General features: G+C 44.1%; 1 protein-coding gene across 2 annotated transcripts in view; it reads right to left on the minus strand.

The window, feature by feature from the left end:
• Positions 1–6,714, minus strand: part of LMOD3 (leiomodin 3 (fetal)) — an 11,879-nt gene extending 5,165 nt beyond the window's left edge. Inside the window, exons 1-3 of one of the 2 annotated variants that reach the window (XM_005857194.2) lie at positions 6,555–6,714; positions 5,853–6,174; positions 2,408–3,823 (exon numbers count right to left, since the gene is read on the minus strand). In XM_005857194.2, coding sequence (XP_005857256.1) covers positions 2,408–3,823; positions 5,853–6,146 — 1,710 coding nt within the window. In that variant the 5' untranslated portion in view covers positions 6,147–6,174; positions 6,555–6,714. Of the gene's footprint in view, positions 1–2,407; positions 3,824–5,852; positions 6,327–6,554 lie in introns of those variants that run through there. The other variant, XM_014542524.1, reaches the window with a different exon arrangement.
• Positions 6,715–18,186: the final 11,472 nt, after the last annotated feature.

Below are 18,186 nucleotides of genomic sequence, written 5' to 3' on the forward strand. Positions count from 1 at the left end.
AGCCCCGCGTTACATGTTGTCCCTGAGGCACATGCAGAGGTGCCTACCGCAGGCCGAGCCAGGCCCTGACAGCAGCGGGAGTTGCCACGCCCTTGCACACATGAAAGGCATTTCCAAGCGGAGGCCCATGTGCGGGACCTCATGGAAAGCCCATTCAGAGTGCACTTGGAAGCATGCTTTTCTTAGTCGACATGAACAAACACAACGTAATAGTGATAACCCTGTAGAACTGATCGGAATTGTAAAGTGAGGTACTTAGCAGGGGGTACATGGAGGGTGTCCTGTGCTTTAGGATCTGGTGCTCTCAGTTGAGTAAAAGGCAGTGCTTTGACTATGAAGATGGCAACACCTGCACTGTATGCTCCATGCCATTGAGACTGGACCTGTCTTACCCCTCGTGGCATCCCTGACGGGGGGCCACTCGCACTCATGCATGTAAATATTTGTTGCATTAACGAGTGAGTGGTCAGTTGGAGTGGAACAGACTTGGGGAGGCAGGTTTGCTCAGTAAAACATTCCCGCAAAAGGCAGGGAGCTGGGTCAGACGATCATTGGAACTTCATCCTCTCTTCTATTTTAAAAAGAGTTCTCTTCATTCTTTTCAGACTAATGTTGTTTTCAGACCGTATCGCACCAAGGCAGCTGGATATGCTTTACTGGTGACTGGTTACCGGAGGGATAGTTTCTCTCAAAACAACCCCTCACCCACCCCTCAGAGGTCTGGCTGCCGGGAGAAGAGCAGGTGCAGCAAATCTTGATGCTGTGCCCAAGCGCAGGCAAAGAACTCTCCCCTGACCCCATGTGACCTCCAGCAAGAGTCAGAGTCCCCCTGCGTCAGGGTGGGGAGCGTCCGGCCTACAGGCGGTCTGAGGCCCGTGAAATCATTTGGGCTGGCCCTGCCAAGGCATTGGGGTGAGTCAACTAAATGTTTGACCAAATAGAGCAGGATAATTTTTAAGCTGATAATTTTCTATGGCCCGCGAATGATGTTATGAATGTCCAACTGGCCCCGGGCAGAGAGAAGGTTCCGCACTCCTGCCTAAGTGACAGTCAGTTCTGATCTAGAACAATGGAATGTTGTCAGCTCTGCATTGCCAGGGGATGAGAATAGGGTCCTAGGTGTGTGTGTGTGTGTGTGTGTGTGTGTGTGTGTGTAAGTAAAAGCTACCTTCATTTATAATGTATAGCTTTTTGAAGCAGAAAAAGAACATGCTTACAGGAAAATTTGTTTAAAACATCTTGAAAAAATGGTGGTTCTCCAGCTCTAGCCGGTTTGCTTCAGTAGATAGAGCATCAGCTTGTGGACTAAAGGGTCCCAGGTTCAATTCCAGTCAAGGGCACGACCTCGGTTACAGGCTCAATCCCTAGCTCTGGTCAGGGCGCATGCGGGAGGCAACCAATAGATGTGTCTCTCTCACATCCGTGTTTCTCTCTCTGTCTCTCCCTCTCCCCTCCAGTCTCTCTAAAGAAATCAATGGAAAAATATTCTCTGGTGAGGATTAACAACAACAAAATAAAGACTCTCTATGATGAAATAATATATTAACTATTTTGTCAATGTCATCTCTTGACTAAAATTACACACTAGATTTAAAATAATAGCTAATTATCACCCACCCGGGCCCCTTGGACGTACGCCTTTCAGCCTCCATTAAAGCTATCTTAGTAATGACAGAAGAAATTTATTCCTGTAATTGAACCTGCAAAGAATAGAACATTTTCATATGTCAGCAGCAGTAATAGTGAATCATAGTAAATATTCAAACGGAAATAGTAGTAAAATACTTAAAACTACTAATTTGTGGCGATGCTAACCTGAAGTCTACCGTTTGCCTACACAGTGAGGAGTACAAACGCAATTGCCGCTCGTCTCCCTTCATCTACTTACAATGAACCCAGTTTTCCGCGGGTTGGAAGCACTCAGGCATCCGCAAATGGCCGGCCTCGCGAGGCGCCATTCTTACTCCCACAGCAGGCTCCTCACAACCTCCATGGTCAGCTCGGGGACGCTGGCGGGAATTAAAGCCTGACCCTGGACTCAGAACTGAATTTCAATGTCAAGTGTAGTGCTTCCTACCTGCACCTCCCAGGTAAGTGACTTAACTTCTCTAAGCCTCAGCTTCCTTTCAATGAAATGGGGAGAATACCGATACCTACCTTATGGGGCTGTTAAGGTGATCATGTGAGTTAGTTCATATAATGAATCTCACCTATAGTAAGTGCTAGTGACTGTTCGATGTTAATATTATTGTTACAGGAGCTATGCAGGTGCATGTCCTTGTGGGTAACCAGTAATTCTGACCTCCAGTGAGCCCGTTAGTGAGACTGTCCTGATGCTAAACTGAGCGGGACCAGCTGAGCCGTGCGGATTGGTGCTTGTTCACCGCTTCTCCCTCCTTCTACTTACAGGTTTAAGGTAGGCGACGTTGCTGTGACGAATGTCGTTCAAGAGCTGGTCTCTGGGAGTGATTTCCACCAACGGCGGTGGCCTATTTTTGGGCACTGGTTTCAGTGTTTTGATCACATCTTTGAGGTTGGTTTTCTCAGCGCTTTCTCTGGCTTCTGGCATCCGGGATTTGCGCTGGGTCCTCTTGAGCTTCACGCCCCGGAAGGAGTCAGCGTCCGTCCTGCATGGAGGGGACTGCGATGGCTTCTTCATCACTTCATTTCGTCGACCGAAGGGGACGGCTGGGGGGTTGGGAGGACGAGGAGGAGGCTGGAGGAGCTCCTGCAAACTGGAATCCGGCATCGGTCCTCCCAGCATCTCCCACATCCCTGGTGGCAGCCCCAGCCCGTTCTCCAACATGGCTATTAACCGTCTCTGCTCTTTGAGTTGTTGCTGCTTCTGTTCTTCTTGCCTTTTCTGCCTTTGCTTATCTTGGTTTCTGGTGAGCAGATTGGTCACCACCATCCTGGGACCCGGGAGCTCAAAGTGGTAGCCCATCTTCAAGAGAGTGTTGTTTGCTTTCAAAAGCCTGGATATTTCCATCTCGGCCTGGTGGCCCAGCATGTGCCTTTGATTGTGAAACCGCAATTCGGTGAGCGTCTCATTAAACTGGAGACACCTCATGATGGCCACGATCCCTTTGCCTGTGATGAAGTTGGACTCGATGTTGAGCGTGGTGATGCTCCTGTTTTCACGCAGCATGTTGGCCAAGGCGAAGGCCACGTTCTCGTCCGCGCCCACGTTGGCTAAGCTGAAGGTCTTGATGTGCTTGTTTTTCTTCATCGCATTGACAAAGTCCAGTAACATTTCTTTGGGGATGTTTTCAATGTTGTTCAGGTTGAGTTCCTTCATGTCAGGATCGTTTTGTCTAACTCGCCTCAAGCTAATATCTAGGTCGGTTTGGTTTCCTGAAGGCCTTGCACTTACCTTCAAAAAACTGGTGTCTAGAGCTAACTTTTTAGGGTCTAATTTTGATATTTTTTTCTCACTTTTTTCTTGGGCCTGTGGTCTGTCTTTCTGTTCTTCAAAGGCTTTGTTAGTTTTCTGTTGGCAGTTGCTCTCACCATTTCTGATTGGCTCCTTTATTTTGTCTTTCTCTTCTCTTTTTGTTTCTTCATCACTCCCTTCACTCTCATCTTCTCCTTCATCATCTTCATCATCCTCATCTTCGTCATCTTCGTCTTCCTCCTCCTCCTCCTCTTCATCATCCTCATCCTCATCATCATTGTTATCCTCATTATCTTTTTCTTGGACATTGTTGCTGCCCTTTGATTCTCTTTTACTTGCAGCGATTTCATTATTGAGATTTTCCCTTAAATACTGGGCCACTTTTTTATTACCTTTGTCCATTTCTTCATGCTGCTCTTGAGTGTTTTCCTGAAAGAGAGGTTTGTGAGGGTTAGAATACATAGCAGTGGAGAAATATGAAGTAGAGCAATATCTACTGGAGATAATAAAAAGATTTATTATTGAGAAAAAGTAAGCAAACAAACTATGTATAGTATTCCATTTGTGGAACACACATACAACATAGAAAAGTTTATAAATGTATAGCAAAAAAGTCTGTTGTATTGTTCACCAAATTAGTAGTTATCTTTTAGGAAGATAAATAACCATGGAGGTAAGTGAGGAGGGGAAGCATTTGGGGCATATTCACTTGTTTCAGTGTGTATTTCAGGAGTGTTTGTGTTTTTTAAACAAAGTTTAAAACACATAGTCGTTTTGTAAGCAAATACAACCAAAATAAAGATAATTTTCTATAGACACATAAGCACACATTTTTGGGCTGTGTTTAACTTCATTCCATATATTAAAATGAAACCTAGTAGATTTAGTGTTCGGACTCTGTATTGTTTTTAAAATTCTGAACAATTTCAGAAGCAGCTAACAATTATTTGTTTTGAAACCTTATGGAGTTATCTACCAACACACTGTTTTGTATATAGCTGAATAGATATCTTTGTATTCAATAACCCAGAGTTACACAATAATTTCCTTATTATTATAACCAATATTTACATTCCTCATATGCTTGCTAATCTGCTAAACTGTATACATCAAGTTTCCCTAAAAAGAACATATTGTGGGGAAATGAGAGCAGTTTGGTGTGTTGGAATACACCGAAAGCCTTGACTTTGTCCCCTCAGCTCTGTGGAAACTGCCTTGGCTACTCCAGAACAGGCTCACTAGTCTCGTTCCTTTCGAAGGGAGGTCTCTAGGAGAAACCAAATATTTCCAGCTGCACAGGGGACAGGATTATGCAGAGATTTAGGAAAAATTGCTTATCTGGGAAGGAAAGTGGCCGTCTTTATCAGTACTGCCTGCTAGATTGCTGCCCAGTATGTCTCATAGGTATCATTTTGAAAGCTGGTTTTAGCAGTTTGAGTCACAGGTTCATCCGAACAAGAACTTGATCTTTTTGCACATAACATTGTAGGTTGGGAGAGACAGTTGACAGTCCCTTAGCAATTGTCATCTTCCCCAGCAGGGGGAGCCAGCCATCAAGCTGTTTAAATTCTATCAAGAGAAGAAAAGATGTGAAAAGTATCTAGTTTTCTTCTGGAATAATTCATATAGAATTGGCTTTTACTCCAATTGTAAAATGTCTGAAAATTGAATCTTAAATTTCTAACCTTATCAAGCCAGCAATTTGTGTTCTTGAGTTCATGTTTAGATTCTCCTGACCTGGACAGTTATAACTTGTCCACCTGCGGCCAGTGTGACCGTTAATGTGACAAAGTCTATCGGTATTATCAGGGATAACGAAAAGAGACTTTACTTGGGGGATCTCTATTAGAAAAAATCTGCTAAATACAATCCGTTTATAGATTCAACCACAATTCTACTTTTCATAGGAAAACATTTAAAACAGCTTAATAGGTATTAATCTCTAAACTAATCACTGTTATCAAGTGGCCTGTGAGAATATTGGCTATTTTCAGTTATTTGATTGGTCCAATTGCAGGGTATGTGGATGGACTTCAGGGGACTGTGCACCTTGCAGCTGTATGTGAAATACGGCATGTGTATGTACGTGCCTGAAGTGAAGGCACAGAACTTTCATCAGCGTCTTAAAGGGGCTTGTGAGCCAAACAATGATTAAGAACAACTCTTTCTGGGTTGTGAGTTAATTCATTAAATATCATGTCTATAGACTACAAGTTTTCCTACACAGCAAACTCAAAAGCAATTTTTTTTAAAAAAAAAGAGGCATTTATAAGAAACGACCAACTTTCCCCTCACAGCTATACCATATGTTTCAGAGAGTTCCAACCTTAAATATTATGATTTAGTCTTTAAGTGGCAACAAAACAACTCAAGACATGAAATCTTGAGAAATATCTGTTGCCACGCGGACCCCTGGGAGGCCGGCGTCACTGCTCGGCTGCGCACAGCCCCTGGTTACCTGGGAGGGCGCGAAGGTGACAGGGACGCGCTCGTCCTCCAGCAGGCGCCGGGACGCCTTCTGCCAGTACATGTAATCCACCAGCGACTTGTGGTCAAAGGTGCCCGTGGGGGGCTTGTCCGTTTGATCTTTCTGAATCATTCCCACGGGAAGCCTGGGGTCCGGGGCCATGACTTCGATTTCTGATTGCAGCTCTAACAGCTCTTCTGGGGACAAGTTGGCCAAGATTTTATCTTCATCAATCTCTTCATCAGAGAGTTCTTCTGGATCTGAATTCCTGCTGTGCTCGGACATGATTCTTTTCTGTATTTTTTCTATCTTCCTAGAAAAGGAGAAATAATCAAAGAGGACTTAAAAAGCTCTCAAGAAGTCTCCCCGGTTGACAAGCGTCCCAGGTCAACACCTCTGAGAGATCCCCCCAAGGACCCCGCTGGCTGGGCAGCAGGAGCGCTGGGCTGGGCCCCAGCGTCTATATTAAGCCGGGCTCGGCTGCAGGCGCAGTTTACGGAGCCACCATGCTGCTCTCTTTTCGGCAACTTGAGTCAGCTGTGCAAATCCGTCTGACATTTCAGCAGCTGCTCGGCTCGGGGAGCAGGGCTGGGGGAATGGGAGCTCCTTTCCAGGCTCTCACGCTGTCCGTTCATGTAGGCCGCCACCCCTCCCGGAGCCCTTCTTTTTATTTAAACGATTAAAGCAACTTACACTATTTCGGGATGCAGATCCAGCCAGCGCCTTGGGGTCTACTGAAGTGAAACTCCCTCTCCACTGCAGTGTGGCCCGGACGCCGATGACCCGCAGCCGGGCTGCTGTCCCCTGTGTGTAAGCCGAGCCTCAGCGACAGCGTTCCATCTGCGTCCGGATCCTGTGACCTAACAGGTGGGACGGGCAGCACTTGAATTTCCACTGCGAGGGGGACTTCGCACATTTTAACTAATTTGTTTTTCTCGAGCGTCCATGAAGCTAGGGTACATGTAAAGCAGTGGTTCTCAACCTTCTGGCCCTTTAAATACAGTTCCTCATGTTGTGACCCAACCATAAAATTATTTTCGTTGCTACTTCATAACTGTAATGTTGCTACTGTTATGAATCGTCATGTAAATATCTGATATGCAGGATGGTCTTAGGCGACTCCTGTGAAAGGGTCGTTCGACCGCCAAAGGGGTCGCGACCCACAGGTTGAGAACCGCTGAATTGTAAAGGGATCTAAACTGAAGTGTAAAAACCAAAACCAAAAGCCAGAACATGGAAGCGTTTTCCTGACTTAGAGGATGGCCGTGCTTTCCACAGGGCAGTATGCATCCAAACGGCAGAGGTGTGTTTTGAACTAGCCATTCTACTTCAAGAATTTTTTATCCATGTTTTCACCTACAGGTAAAGCCCCGCACGGATGAAATGACAGGTGTACAAGATTATTTAACACAGCAGTGAAACACTGTGTGTTGTGTGTGTGATGAAAGGTAAAAAGAATACATGTAACTGAACGCATTTTATCAACATAATGCATCCTTTGCATGACACCAATACCCTTGATAATTGTGAGGCAGTGGGCTGTCTGGGAAAAGACTTTGTTATTGAATGCCCTTTTTAATTGCCAAAACTGGAACTCTGAATGTAATACTTATTAAAAATATACATTTGTTGTACAAAAATTAGGACAACACAAGGAAGCACAAAGAAAATGGAAATTTCCCCTTTTCCCACTACTAAAGGCCATCACTAATAACATTTTTGTTTATCATTGTAGTCCTTTCTGCTAGGCATAAAAACTCAACATCTTTTGTACTTTTTTTTTTTTTTTTACTTACAGGGCTTTTCTCTAGGCTATTGTATATTTTACTGTTATAATATTATTGCAACCCATCATATATAAATGTATATGTATACAAAATTATTTGCAAAGTGTGTAAATTTTACTATTCTAATATAATTTATAAATATTTATAGTATATAATATATATTTAATATAATACATAATCAAATAATATATATTTTTTAAAATACATTTTTTATTGATTTTTGAGAGAGAGGAAGGCAGAGAGAGAAACATCAATGAGAGAGATATGTTGCTTGTCTGCTTCCTGCCTGTCCCCTACTGGGGATAGAGCCTGTAACCTGGGCTTGTGCCCTGACCAGGAATAGAACCTGTGACCTCTTGGTGCATGGGATGATGCTCAGCCAACTGAACCAGACTGGCCAGGGCTCAAACAATATATTCTTAAATATTATACTTATAATAGTAATAAACAATTATAAATAAAATTTATAATTTTGACGCATGTTTTATACACACACATATCTAGCAAAACATATGTAAAAAAAGTCAAAAGTGAGTTTTAAATTGATGTCTTAATGTTTTCTTCCTATCCCAGTGGCTGACCTTGAACTCCCTAAGGTTGAGAGGCTTTGCATTTATACAGGTAAATGATTCCCCAGGAAAGTATTACCAATTTACCTGCATAATCATTTTTAAAGTAAAGAGCACAGGTGCATAGTGGCAACTTGCAGTTGAACACCAGGCAGGTCTTCCTTATGCCCCCGTGGAAGGGGAGTAAAAGCGTGGCCTGGGCAGGGAGATTTGTGAACCGCTTTGCCGATCACTGATTTGCAGGCGATTATTTCATAGACTCAGTTTGCAGGCCGGTGGTCCGAAAAGACTCGACCAAGAAGAGTTGTGTTCAAGGAGGACCGGGGAATGTTACATTCTGCATTTGCCTTTTAGAGATTTGTAAAGTTTATGACCTTTTAAAAATATATATTTTATTGATTTTTTACAGAGAGGAAGGGAGAGAGATAGAGAGTTAGAAATGTCGATCAGCTGCCTCCTGCACACTCCTTACTGGGGATGTGCCCGCAACCAAGGTACGTGCCCTTGACCGGAATCGAACATGGGACCCTTCAGTCTGCAGGCCGACGCTCTATCCACTGAGCCAAAAAAGTTACGGCAAGTTTATGACCTTCTAGATACTCTTGTTACAGAAAACCTGAGAAAAACCAAGCAACGCTTAGAGAAATGGAGCTACACTTTTAGATACTCTTGTTACAGAAGACCGGAGAAAAACCAAGCAACGCTTAGAGAAATGGAGCTACACTTTATTATTATTACGTGCAGGCCCAGAGAAAAATGTCTTTCAAATTTCTGGGCAAAAAACATGGAGGAAGATTTCCCTATTTATACCTTTTCCAGTTCTTTGTCTCCCAAACAAGGGTTTTTCCGGTTCCCTTTGCAAGTTCTTAAAGAGCCCCATGTGCTGTGGCGTTGAGACCACAACTAAAGGCCTGGCCTGGCGCCAGCACTGATAACTCCGTCTGGGGACAGTTTATGGCCTCTCTGAAATGGGAGTAAACAGGTCTTGCAGGACCAGACAATTAAAGGGGCAGAGACTAGACTATAGGCCAATGAGAATGTGTATTAGGTTAATGGCACAGGTTCAGATTGCTAGACCCCAAAAATGGCTCCATCACTCTGAAAAATCATACAGGAAAGGAACTCATTTGTTTAGCCCAAATTCCAAAACCTTATTTAGTTAATCCACACTTTTTTTCTTCCAAAAATCCCTTAATAATATCTTGTGCAATTCACTTCCCAAAATTCATACTTTGGAAAATACTGACCTAAATATGAGAAAGGAAGGTCTGGATGAGGGATTCAAGCCCAGCTCCACCCGAGTGACCTTGGGTGACCTATCCCAGTTTTCTCATCATATAAAAGGGGTGGAGAATAAAATTTAATATAAGCAGCTATTGGGAGAACAAAGTGAGGTTATATAGAGATATATATGTAAATTAAGTGGGATGGTGCATAACAGAGTAAACCCTCAATAAATGTTAAGTATTACTATTCTCGTATTTCATGGATAACCACAGAAACATCTAAAGAAAAACAAAGTCAATTGTAAAATGTAATACATTTTATAAACCATTTCCACAATTGAAACCATTATATTAATGACAATAAACAAAAGAACTTAAAAAAATCTTGCTTTTACAGAAAGTAACTCTGAGACTTCTAGATGAAATTGTTTATAAAGAAAATAGAAAAACAACTTATGTATAAATATGAAGCTCTCCCCAGAAAATGATCTGAACTGTTGCTAGTGAGCTTTCAGATTCAAATTCTATTCCGATGAATTCCACTTGATTTGATGCGACCAAATGTTTTGGATGATCAAGCAGACTTTGGAATATCTGTAAGAGACGTGCCTTCAGTGAATGCCCGCCCATCTTCTGACTCCGTCTGTGGAGGGGGCACATTCTCCCAGCTGCTCGCACGGTGCATCCGCCCGCGTGCTGACAGGGAGGGTTTCGTGGTGTAATTAGCCTCACTTGGCACAAAGATGATGTAGCTGCGCTTTCTCTTAATGAGTTTCTGCGGCTGCCACCTCAGCAGCTTCTCTCATCAGAAGGCTGCTCTGCTACCACGGAGACGTAGCTAACTGCGGGGTAATTGACTACATTTAGGGCCCCGTGGGCATCACAGGTCAGAGACCCCAGCGGAGGTTATGAAGTGCACAGACACCCCGGGCCCCACCCAGGGGCCCCTGAGTCAGAATCCTCAGGTTTGGGTCCAGGAATCTGTGGTTTTTGAAAGCGCTTCAGGTGGGTCTGAGGTGTAAGCGCTGTTGCAGGTCACTTATTTTACAGTCCAGCCTAGAGAGCTTAAGAGACTCTGCCCCCAGCATGGCACCTGGCAACTGAATATTCCAGGCCGAGGCATCTGAGAAACAGCAGGTGCAGGAAGGACTCTCTGACCTCTCCTGTCGCTCATACCCTCTGTCCTGTCACATTTCCCATAACTTGCTCTTCGCGTGACCCAGTATAAAAACACCGTTTAACCTTCCTGGGAGTCTCGGGTCCCTCACGAAGGCTCCGTGTGTGAGAAACTTACATGAAGTGAATGTGCACGCTTTCTGCTCACCGATCTGTCTTCAGTGAGTCCACTCTACGGGCCAGCTGGACAAGGGAGGAGAGTAGTAGGAACAAGAACAAGCACTTTCCCTTCTCTGCATTGAGCAAGCCAGCCTCTAGCTGATTACTTCGTATGTAAAGATGCGATAGTAAACGGACCTACTTCATAGGACTTTGGAAAAAATCCAAATGGCATAATCCATGGTAAACTCCTAGTTATTATTATAACAGCACACATAATTTGGGTGACTCTTCTGCCTGGAAAGTGTCTGATTCCTAACAAATATTGTTCAAGACTGAAAAAATAAATGGCTTTTCATTCTTTCCAAAAGAGCATGTAGAATCCATGTGAAAGAAGCGTGTGTAGCTCGGATGCATGTATGAGAAGTCCTGCTGGTGAGAGGAGTGCTGCCTTCATGGTCCACGGATCCTCCCCCAGTCACGGGTGGGCAAGCCCGGCGCTGCCATCTTTCTCCAGCCCGAGCCCAGGCTGGACCTGGGCTGCGTTTCTGCGAATGCTTCCCAAATGTTCCCAAAGAAATCAGTTCTGTGTCCTATTCACTTAGCCATTCCATTTGGGTCACCAAGACTCTGTTCACTGGCTCCAAGTTTCCAGACGATTTTGTGAGTTTGAAACAAATGCCTGGCGCTCTCCTCCAACCCCCTGGCCCATGGCGGCATGGCCTCCGGATTTATGAGGCAAGCGCTCCCCTGGAGCCCGATAGGATATATCAGTTTCTTCACACAGCAATCTTGCAATGCTTCATCACTTTTATTGACCTCCTTTTGCAGATATTAAAGCTGAGATAGGCCTTTGAGCTCAAGGCTGGTGGCCTGAGTGTCGGGCTCTCCCTTGGGGTCCCAGCCCCACCCGCCAGGCCAGCAGAGAGCGGCTCCCAGGCCTGCTTGCTGGTGTGAGTGAAACACGGTGAAAAAACTAGCAGGTTGCAAAGGCTGGAATCAGCAACAGCAGTACGATCATCTTCAAACACCTATTGAGAACAGTAAGATGTTGAGAGAAAGATTCCAGGATCAAAATTCGTCTGGAGAATGCTAGGTTAAAGAAAGTTAGAGAGAGACAGCTCTTAACCCAAGAGCTGTGAACATGCCAATGAGAATTGTGAACGTCTAAATTGAGAAAATATTTTTTCTGAACTGGTGAGCACAGAAAACTTTTTACATTAGTACATACTATAAGATTGATATTCCTCTGAACACATTTTGTGAAATGTTGATCTAAGCAAGTCAAATAAAATAAAGAAAACAAACTATATATTATATGTTAACATAGAAAAAAAGAATGGAAGAAAATACTCTAAAATGGTACAACTCCAAGTGGGGGGATTACCAATGATTTTTATTTTGTTTCATGATCCAGGGTTTTTTTGTTTTGTTTTTTTTGGTTCCAGAAAAACAAGTAAGTGCTGCTTTCTTTTTAAAACAGAGACAATAACTCCGGATGATTTGTAAGTCAATTTTAGAATAGCTGCTTTAATCTCCTCACGAGCATGGGCTCTGATCCCCTAAAACAGGTGAAAATAAATGCAGGCCTGATCAGCTTTCAGGACAAGACACGTTACCCTTCAATGTCCAGCATCAACAACAACCCATTTGTAATTTTCCATGACATTTGTAAATGTAACAGGCAAATGCCAAGTCTTCCTTTTTGGATTCCTCACAGCGAGGACATTTCCCAGCTACTTTGACAAAAGCCCACGTTCTCAAAGGCAGAGATATGAAAATGCTTAAAAACTAACATCAAGCCTCAGGTTTCTCGAGAGTTGTCAGCGGCGCATTTTGTCACAGAGATTTCTTTAATCAATCTGTGAATTCACAATTAAAAGCAAGGGTGAGTGTGCAACTGTGTGAATGTACTTAATGCCACCGAGCTGCACATTTAAAATGGTTAATCTGGTAAATTTTATGTTATGTATATTTTACTACATAATAAAAAGCAAGGATAATGAAATAGATTTAGGTGTATATTTTATTTTGAAATTTCCTCACAACTTTAGATATTTAAAAGTGTGTTTATAGCATTGTTTATTACAGAGACCTGGAAACAACCCAAATGTTCAACAATGGGGGATTAATAAAATAAACTATATTCTATTCCTACTATCTAATACCACAAAACTGCTTATTATTAAATAGCACTTTTTGTTAAAAATTTTTAAACCATGTATTTCTTTTGTATATAAGCACAGAAAAAGTCTAATAACATCTATATCAACATGAAACAGATCCTCTTTTTTTCTTTTTTTTAAATATATATTTTATTGATTTTTTACAGAGAGGAAGGGAGAGGGATAGAGAGCTAGAAACATCGATGAGAGAGAAACATCGATCAGCCGCCTCCTGCACACTCCCCACTGGGGATGTGCCCGCAACCAAGGTACATGCCCTTGACCGGAATCGAACCCGATACCCTTGAGTCCGCAGGCCAACGCTCTATCCACTGAGCCAAACCGGTCAGGGCCTCTTTTCTTAAGTATTTCCAAGTTATTTGAATATTTCACTAGTATATATAATTTTATAAGCAGAAGAGCCTGAACCCATATTCTTTTAAAAAATATATTTTTATTGGTTTCAGAGAGAGAAACATCACTGAAGAGAAAATTGATTGACTGCCTCCTACTGCCCCTTACTGGGGGTCGAGCCCACAATCCGGGCATGTGCCCTGACCAAGAATCGAACTGTGACCTCCTGGTTCATGGGTCAATGCTCAACCACTGAGCAATACTGGCTGGGCTGAAACCATATTCTAAGTGTGTGTTAATATATAGGGAATATCCTTGTGCGTGCTACTTATACAGCATTATCAGGGGAGGCTAGCATCTCCCTCTGTTTTACTATTATTAAATAAAAGTGTAAGAATTAAGGCAATATATTTTTTAAAGGAGAAGACAATAAGTAAGTCAGGGAGACAAATTATGTGGAAAAATAATAACGAGCAGAATCAGTATTTTGAATATTTGTTCATCATAGAATAAATTAACTTATAGATTTTGATAGACTTTAACATAATAATATTTAAAGGTGTTCAGAGAAATTAAAAATAACTCCCCTTCAAGAAGTAATAATATGCTATACACCTGAAACTAATATTGTATCAACTGTAATAAAATTTTTAAAAAGAAGTAATTCTAAATCATTAAACAGGAAAATGTAAATTTAAAATGTTGAAAGAAATAATGTAGTTATGGAAATAAGCGACATGTGAGTGGGATGAAGTCTAGCTGGATGCAGAGTGTGTTTGCACTGGACTCAGCACTGAGGCGACCAGCAGGTGGAGGCAGCCAAAGGCTGAGAAAGCCATGGAGGGCGGAGAGCGATTCCAAGGCCCCCAGCTTTGCTGGATAGAAATTCCAGAATAAGGGAGTGGAGAGAATGGTGAAGAAGCAATACTTGAAGAGAAATTATTGCTGATTTTCCAGAACTGAAGAAAGACCCAGGTCCTCAGAATGAAAGTGTTTTCTGACACTGAGCAACGTAAGTTTAATGACATTTAAAACCATTCGTAATACCTGGCCACAGTTAGAGGACTTGTAGTAACAGGACGTCAAGCAACTACCAGAGAGAGGAAAGGCATTAGCGAGAGAATGACCAAAGTAAGAGCGGCTGTAGACGTCTTCTCTATAGTAGCAGGTGCAATCAGTCAGTAGCAGAGCATAAAAACACGACGGGAAAGCAGAGACCAAACGCAGGACAGCGGCTCTCTGGGCAGAGAAAGAGGAGGGAAAGGAAAGGTGGCCCAGGGCCTCAAGTGTGACTCTAATACTCGGCTCCTTCAGAAAACATTCGAAGCACCGTTGGTGGGATGTAAAATGGCACAAGTGACTATGTGCAAAGGCTGCCAGTTTCTCCAAACATGAAAAATGTAACTGCCATCTGATTCAGCAATCCCACTTCTGGGTTTACATCTAAAATAATTAAAAGTGGGATCTCAAAGAAATATTTGTACATCCATGTTCATGGCAGCATTATTCGCAATAGCCAAGAGGTGAAAGCAACACAAATATCCATCTTCAAATACATAGATCAGCACAACATGGTGTACACACCCAGTGGAATCTTATTCAACCTTAAAATAGAAGGCAATTCTGTCACGCGCACAACAGGAATGAAACTGGAGGACGTTCTGTGAAGTAAAGTAAGCCAGTCGCAAAAAGACAAACACTGTGCGATCCCACTTGTGTGAGGTACCTGCCGTGCTCAGATTCAGTCAGGATGTGGAATGGTGGCTGCCAGGGGCGAGGGGAGGGCGAAATGGGGTGTTGTTTGGGGGTGCAGACTTCCAGTTTTACAAGGTGAGAAAGTCCTGGAGATCCATTGCACAGCAATGTGAATATACTCAACTTTACTGAATTGTACACTTTAAAATGGTCAGCATGATGAATTTTATGTTACATGCTTTTTTACCACAATTTAAAAATACTCAAAAAATGTTGAACTAAAGATATCAGCAGCAAATAATTAGATGATAAAGTTGTTCCTACTAATATTTACTATATGAGATCCTATTAATTTCTCTGAATTATCTCACAAAATAAAAAGCCACTTTAAAAAAAAGTGGATGGTTAAGTCCCTCAACAGAAGAATGGGTAAAAGAACTGTGGGAGAGGCATGGAGGGAAGCCTGCTCAGCAGTAACACTGAACCACTGAGACACAGCAGCAGGACTGAATTTCAAGGACATTAGGTTGAATGAAAGACACAAAAGAATACACGAAGCAAGATTCTGCTTAAATGAGGATCGAGAACAGGCACAGAAAACCCCGCAGATAGAAATCAAAGAGCACTTGCTTCTCGGGGTGGGGATTGACTGGAAAGTTGGCGCTGGCAGGCTTCTGGGGTGACAGCGGTATCTTGATTGGAGTGTGGGTTACGTGGGTGAGTGCCTGTGCACAAGTCATCTGTTGGTACGCCTCAGATGCCGGCCTTTCCCTCAATGCACATTTCACCTCAATGTATGGACGGATTGAAAACAAAAGGCAAAGCTAGGAAGGAATGCAGGGCTTTCCAGAGTGGCAAAAAGAAGGCCGCGCTGGTGGCACCACTGCCTGGGATACGAGGCAAAGGGCACTTCAGCTGACTGAAACGCAAGGAGAAATTTAGCTATCACATTCTGTTACTCAAGAAGCATCAGGACATCAGAGACAAGGCCAGAGCTTCAAGAAACGTTAGAAGCAGAACCCGAAACCATGTTGGTGTCTCAAGAATTTTATCAAATCTCACTAAGGTATGAGCAAGCCTCTTCTTTGGTGACTTTCCAAAGAAAGGGCTGAAAAATATGGCCATTGGAGATAAGTTAATTCTTTTTCTCTCTTTAAAATGACTTGATTTTATTTTATATAAATCATAAGTGTTTATTATAGAAAAACATTAGCTAAGCAGAAAGAACAAATTGAAATCAGTTAAACTATAACCACTCTTAACATGAGGTGTTTGTTTAAGGCTGTAACTTTTTCTTTTAAGGCTGTTTCTGTCTTTTCTATTATGTAAGTGCGATTCTACAGTCTCACTTTGCAGAAACCCTGGCTGTCTTTGCTGGGGAGGCTTCCACAGTTAGGTCATGTCATTAATCATATTTGACCCAGACTCATGGGGTGATCTTCAAATGTTTTCCCCAGTTTCTCTTCTTCTAAAGATGAGAGAAATTAAATTTCTCTTTTTTTTCTTTTTATGGTGAAGATGAGACCTTTAATACACTCTCGAGAGTGGCGTCTGTCCCATTGTACAGGCACCTAAATTTGTCTTTTTGAAAAACATGTTTTTATTGATTTTAGAGAGAGGAAGGAGAGATATAGAGAGATAGAAACACGGATGGGAGAAACACTGATCAGCTGCCTCCGGCACACCCTCTACTGGGGATCCTGGCTGCAACCCGGGCATGTGCCCTGATGGGGAATTGGACCATGACCTCTTGGTTCAGGGGTCGATGCTCAACCACTGAGCCACACAGGCCAGACTTAAATATGTTGTTGTTTTTTAAAATCTTCCCCCAAGGATATTTTTCCATTGATTTTTAGAGAGAGTGGAAGAGAGAGAGAAAGACAGAAAAATATCGACATGAGGGAAACACATCAACTGGTTGCCTCCTGCAGGTGCCCTGACCAGGGCCCAGGCTGGGGAGGAGCCTGCAACCGAGGTACGTGCCTTTGACCGGAACCGAACCTGAGACTCTTCGGTCTGCAGGCGGACACTCTATCCACTGAGCTAAATTTGTCTTTTGAATGTTAGCATTTATGGAATTTGTTCTGTAACTTCAAGGTAGTAATATTTCTCCATGAATGATCTCTTCCTACTAATATAGCAACACTATTACCTAAACCTGTGTAGGAAACATGGCTACAAATGGCTGTAAACATGACTTTTATAAATGAACTAGAGGCCCGGTGCACAAAAATTTGTGCACTGGGGGGGGTATCCCTCAGCCCCACTTGTGCCCTCTCACAGTCTGGGACCCCTCGGGAGATAACGACCTGCTGGCTTAGGCCCATTCCTGGGTGGCAGAGGGCAGGCCCAATCCCTAGGTGCCTGCCCCGCAGCCCCTGGTCGGGCTCAGAGCAAGGCCGATTGGGGAGTGGGGGCGCCGCCCCCTGTCATGCACAGAGCAGGGCGGATCAGGAGGTTGCGATGCCACCCTCAGTCACACTCAGGGTAGGGCCGATAGGGGGGTTGGGGCGCTGCCCCCTGTCACACTCAAGGCAGGGTCAATGGGGAGGTTGTGGCGCCGCCCCCTGTCACCCACAGAGCAGGGCCGATCAGGGGGTTGGGGCACTCACCCCTGTCACACTCAGGGCAGGGCCGATGGGGAGGTTGCGGCTCCACCCCGTCACACACAGAGCAGGGCCCATGGGGGGGGTGTGGCCCCGCCCTCTGTCACACACAGAGCCGCAGGGCAATCAGGAGGTTTGGGCGCTGCCCCCTGTCACACTGCTCCAGGGACCAGAAGGCCTCGTGGCTCTGCTGATCCCAGGCCGGGAGGCCTCGAGGCTCTGCTGATCCCGGTGCTGGGAGGCCTCACTCCTTCGCTAATCCCGGTGCTGGGAGGCCTCGTGGCTCTGCTTGACACAGGGGCAGTGAGGCCTCACTGCTCAGCTGATCCCAGTGCTAAGAGGCCTCGCTGCTCCGCTGATCCCGGTGCTGGGAGGCATATTACCCTTTTACTATATAGGATAGAGGCCTGGTGCACGGGTGGGGGCCGGCTGGTTTGCCCTGAAGGGTGTCCCGGGTCAGGGTGGGGGTCCCGCTTGGGTGCCTAGCCAGCCTGGGTGAGGGGATGATGGCTGTTTGCAGCTGGTCACACCCCTTTCAGGGTGGGGGTTCCCACTGGGGTGCCTGGCCAGTCTGGGTGAGGGGCTGAGGGCCGTTTTCAGGCTGGCGGGCAACTGAAGCTCCCAACCTGTCCTTTTTTTCTTTTTTCT

Source organism: Myotis brandtii, unplaced genomic scaffold, assembly GCF_000412655.1.
Source record: "Myotis brandtii unplaced genomic scaffold, ASM41265v1 scaffold1080, whole genome shotgun sequence".
NCBI classification, from domain to species: Eukaryota; Metazoa; Chordata; class Mammalia; order Chiroptera; family Vespertilionidae; genus Myotis; species Myotis brandtii.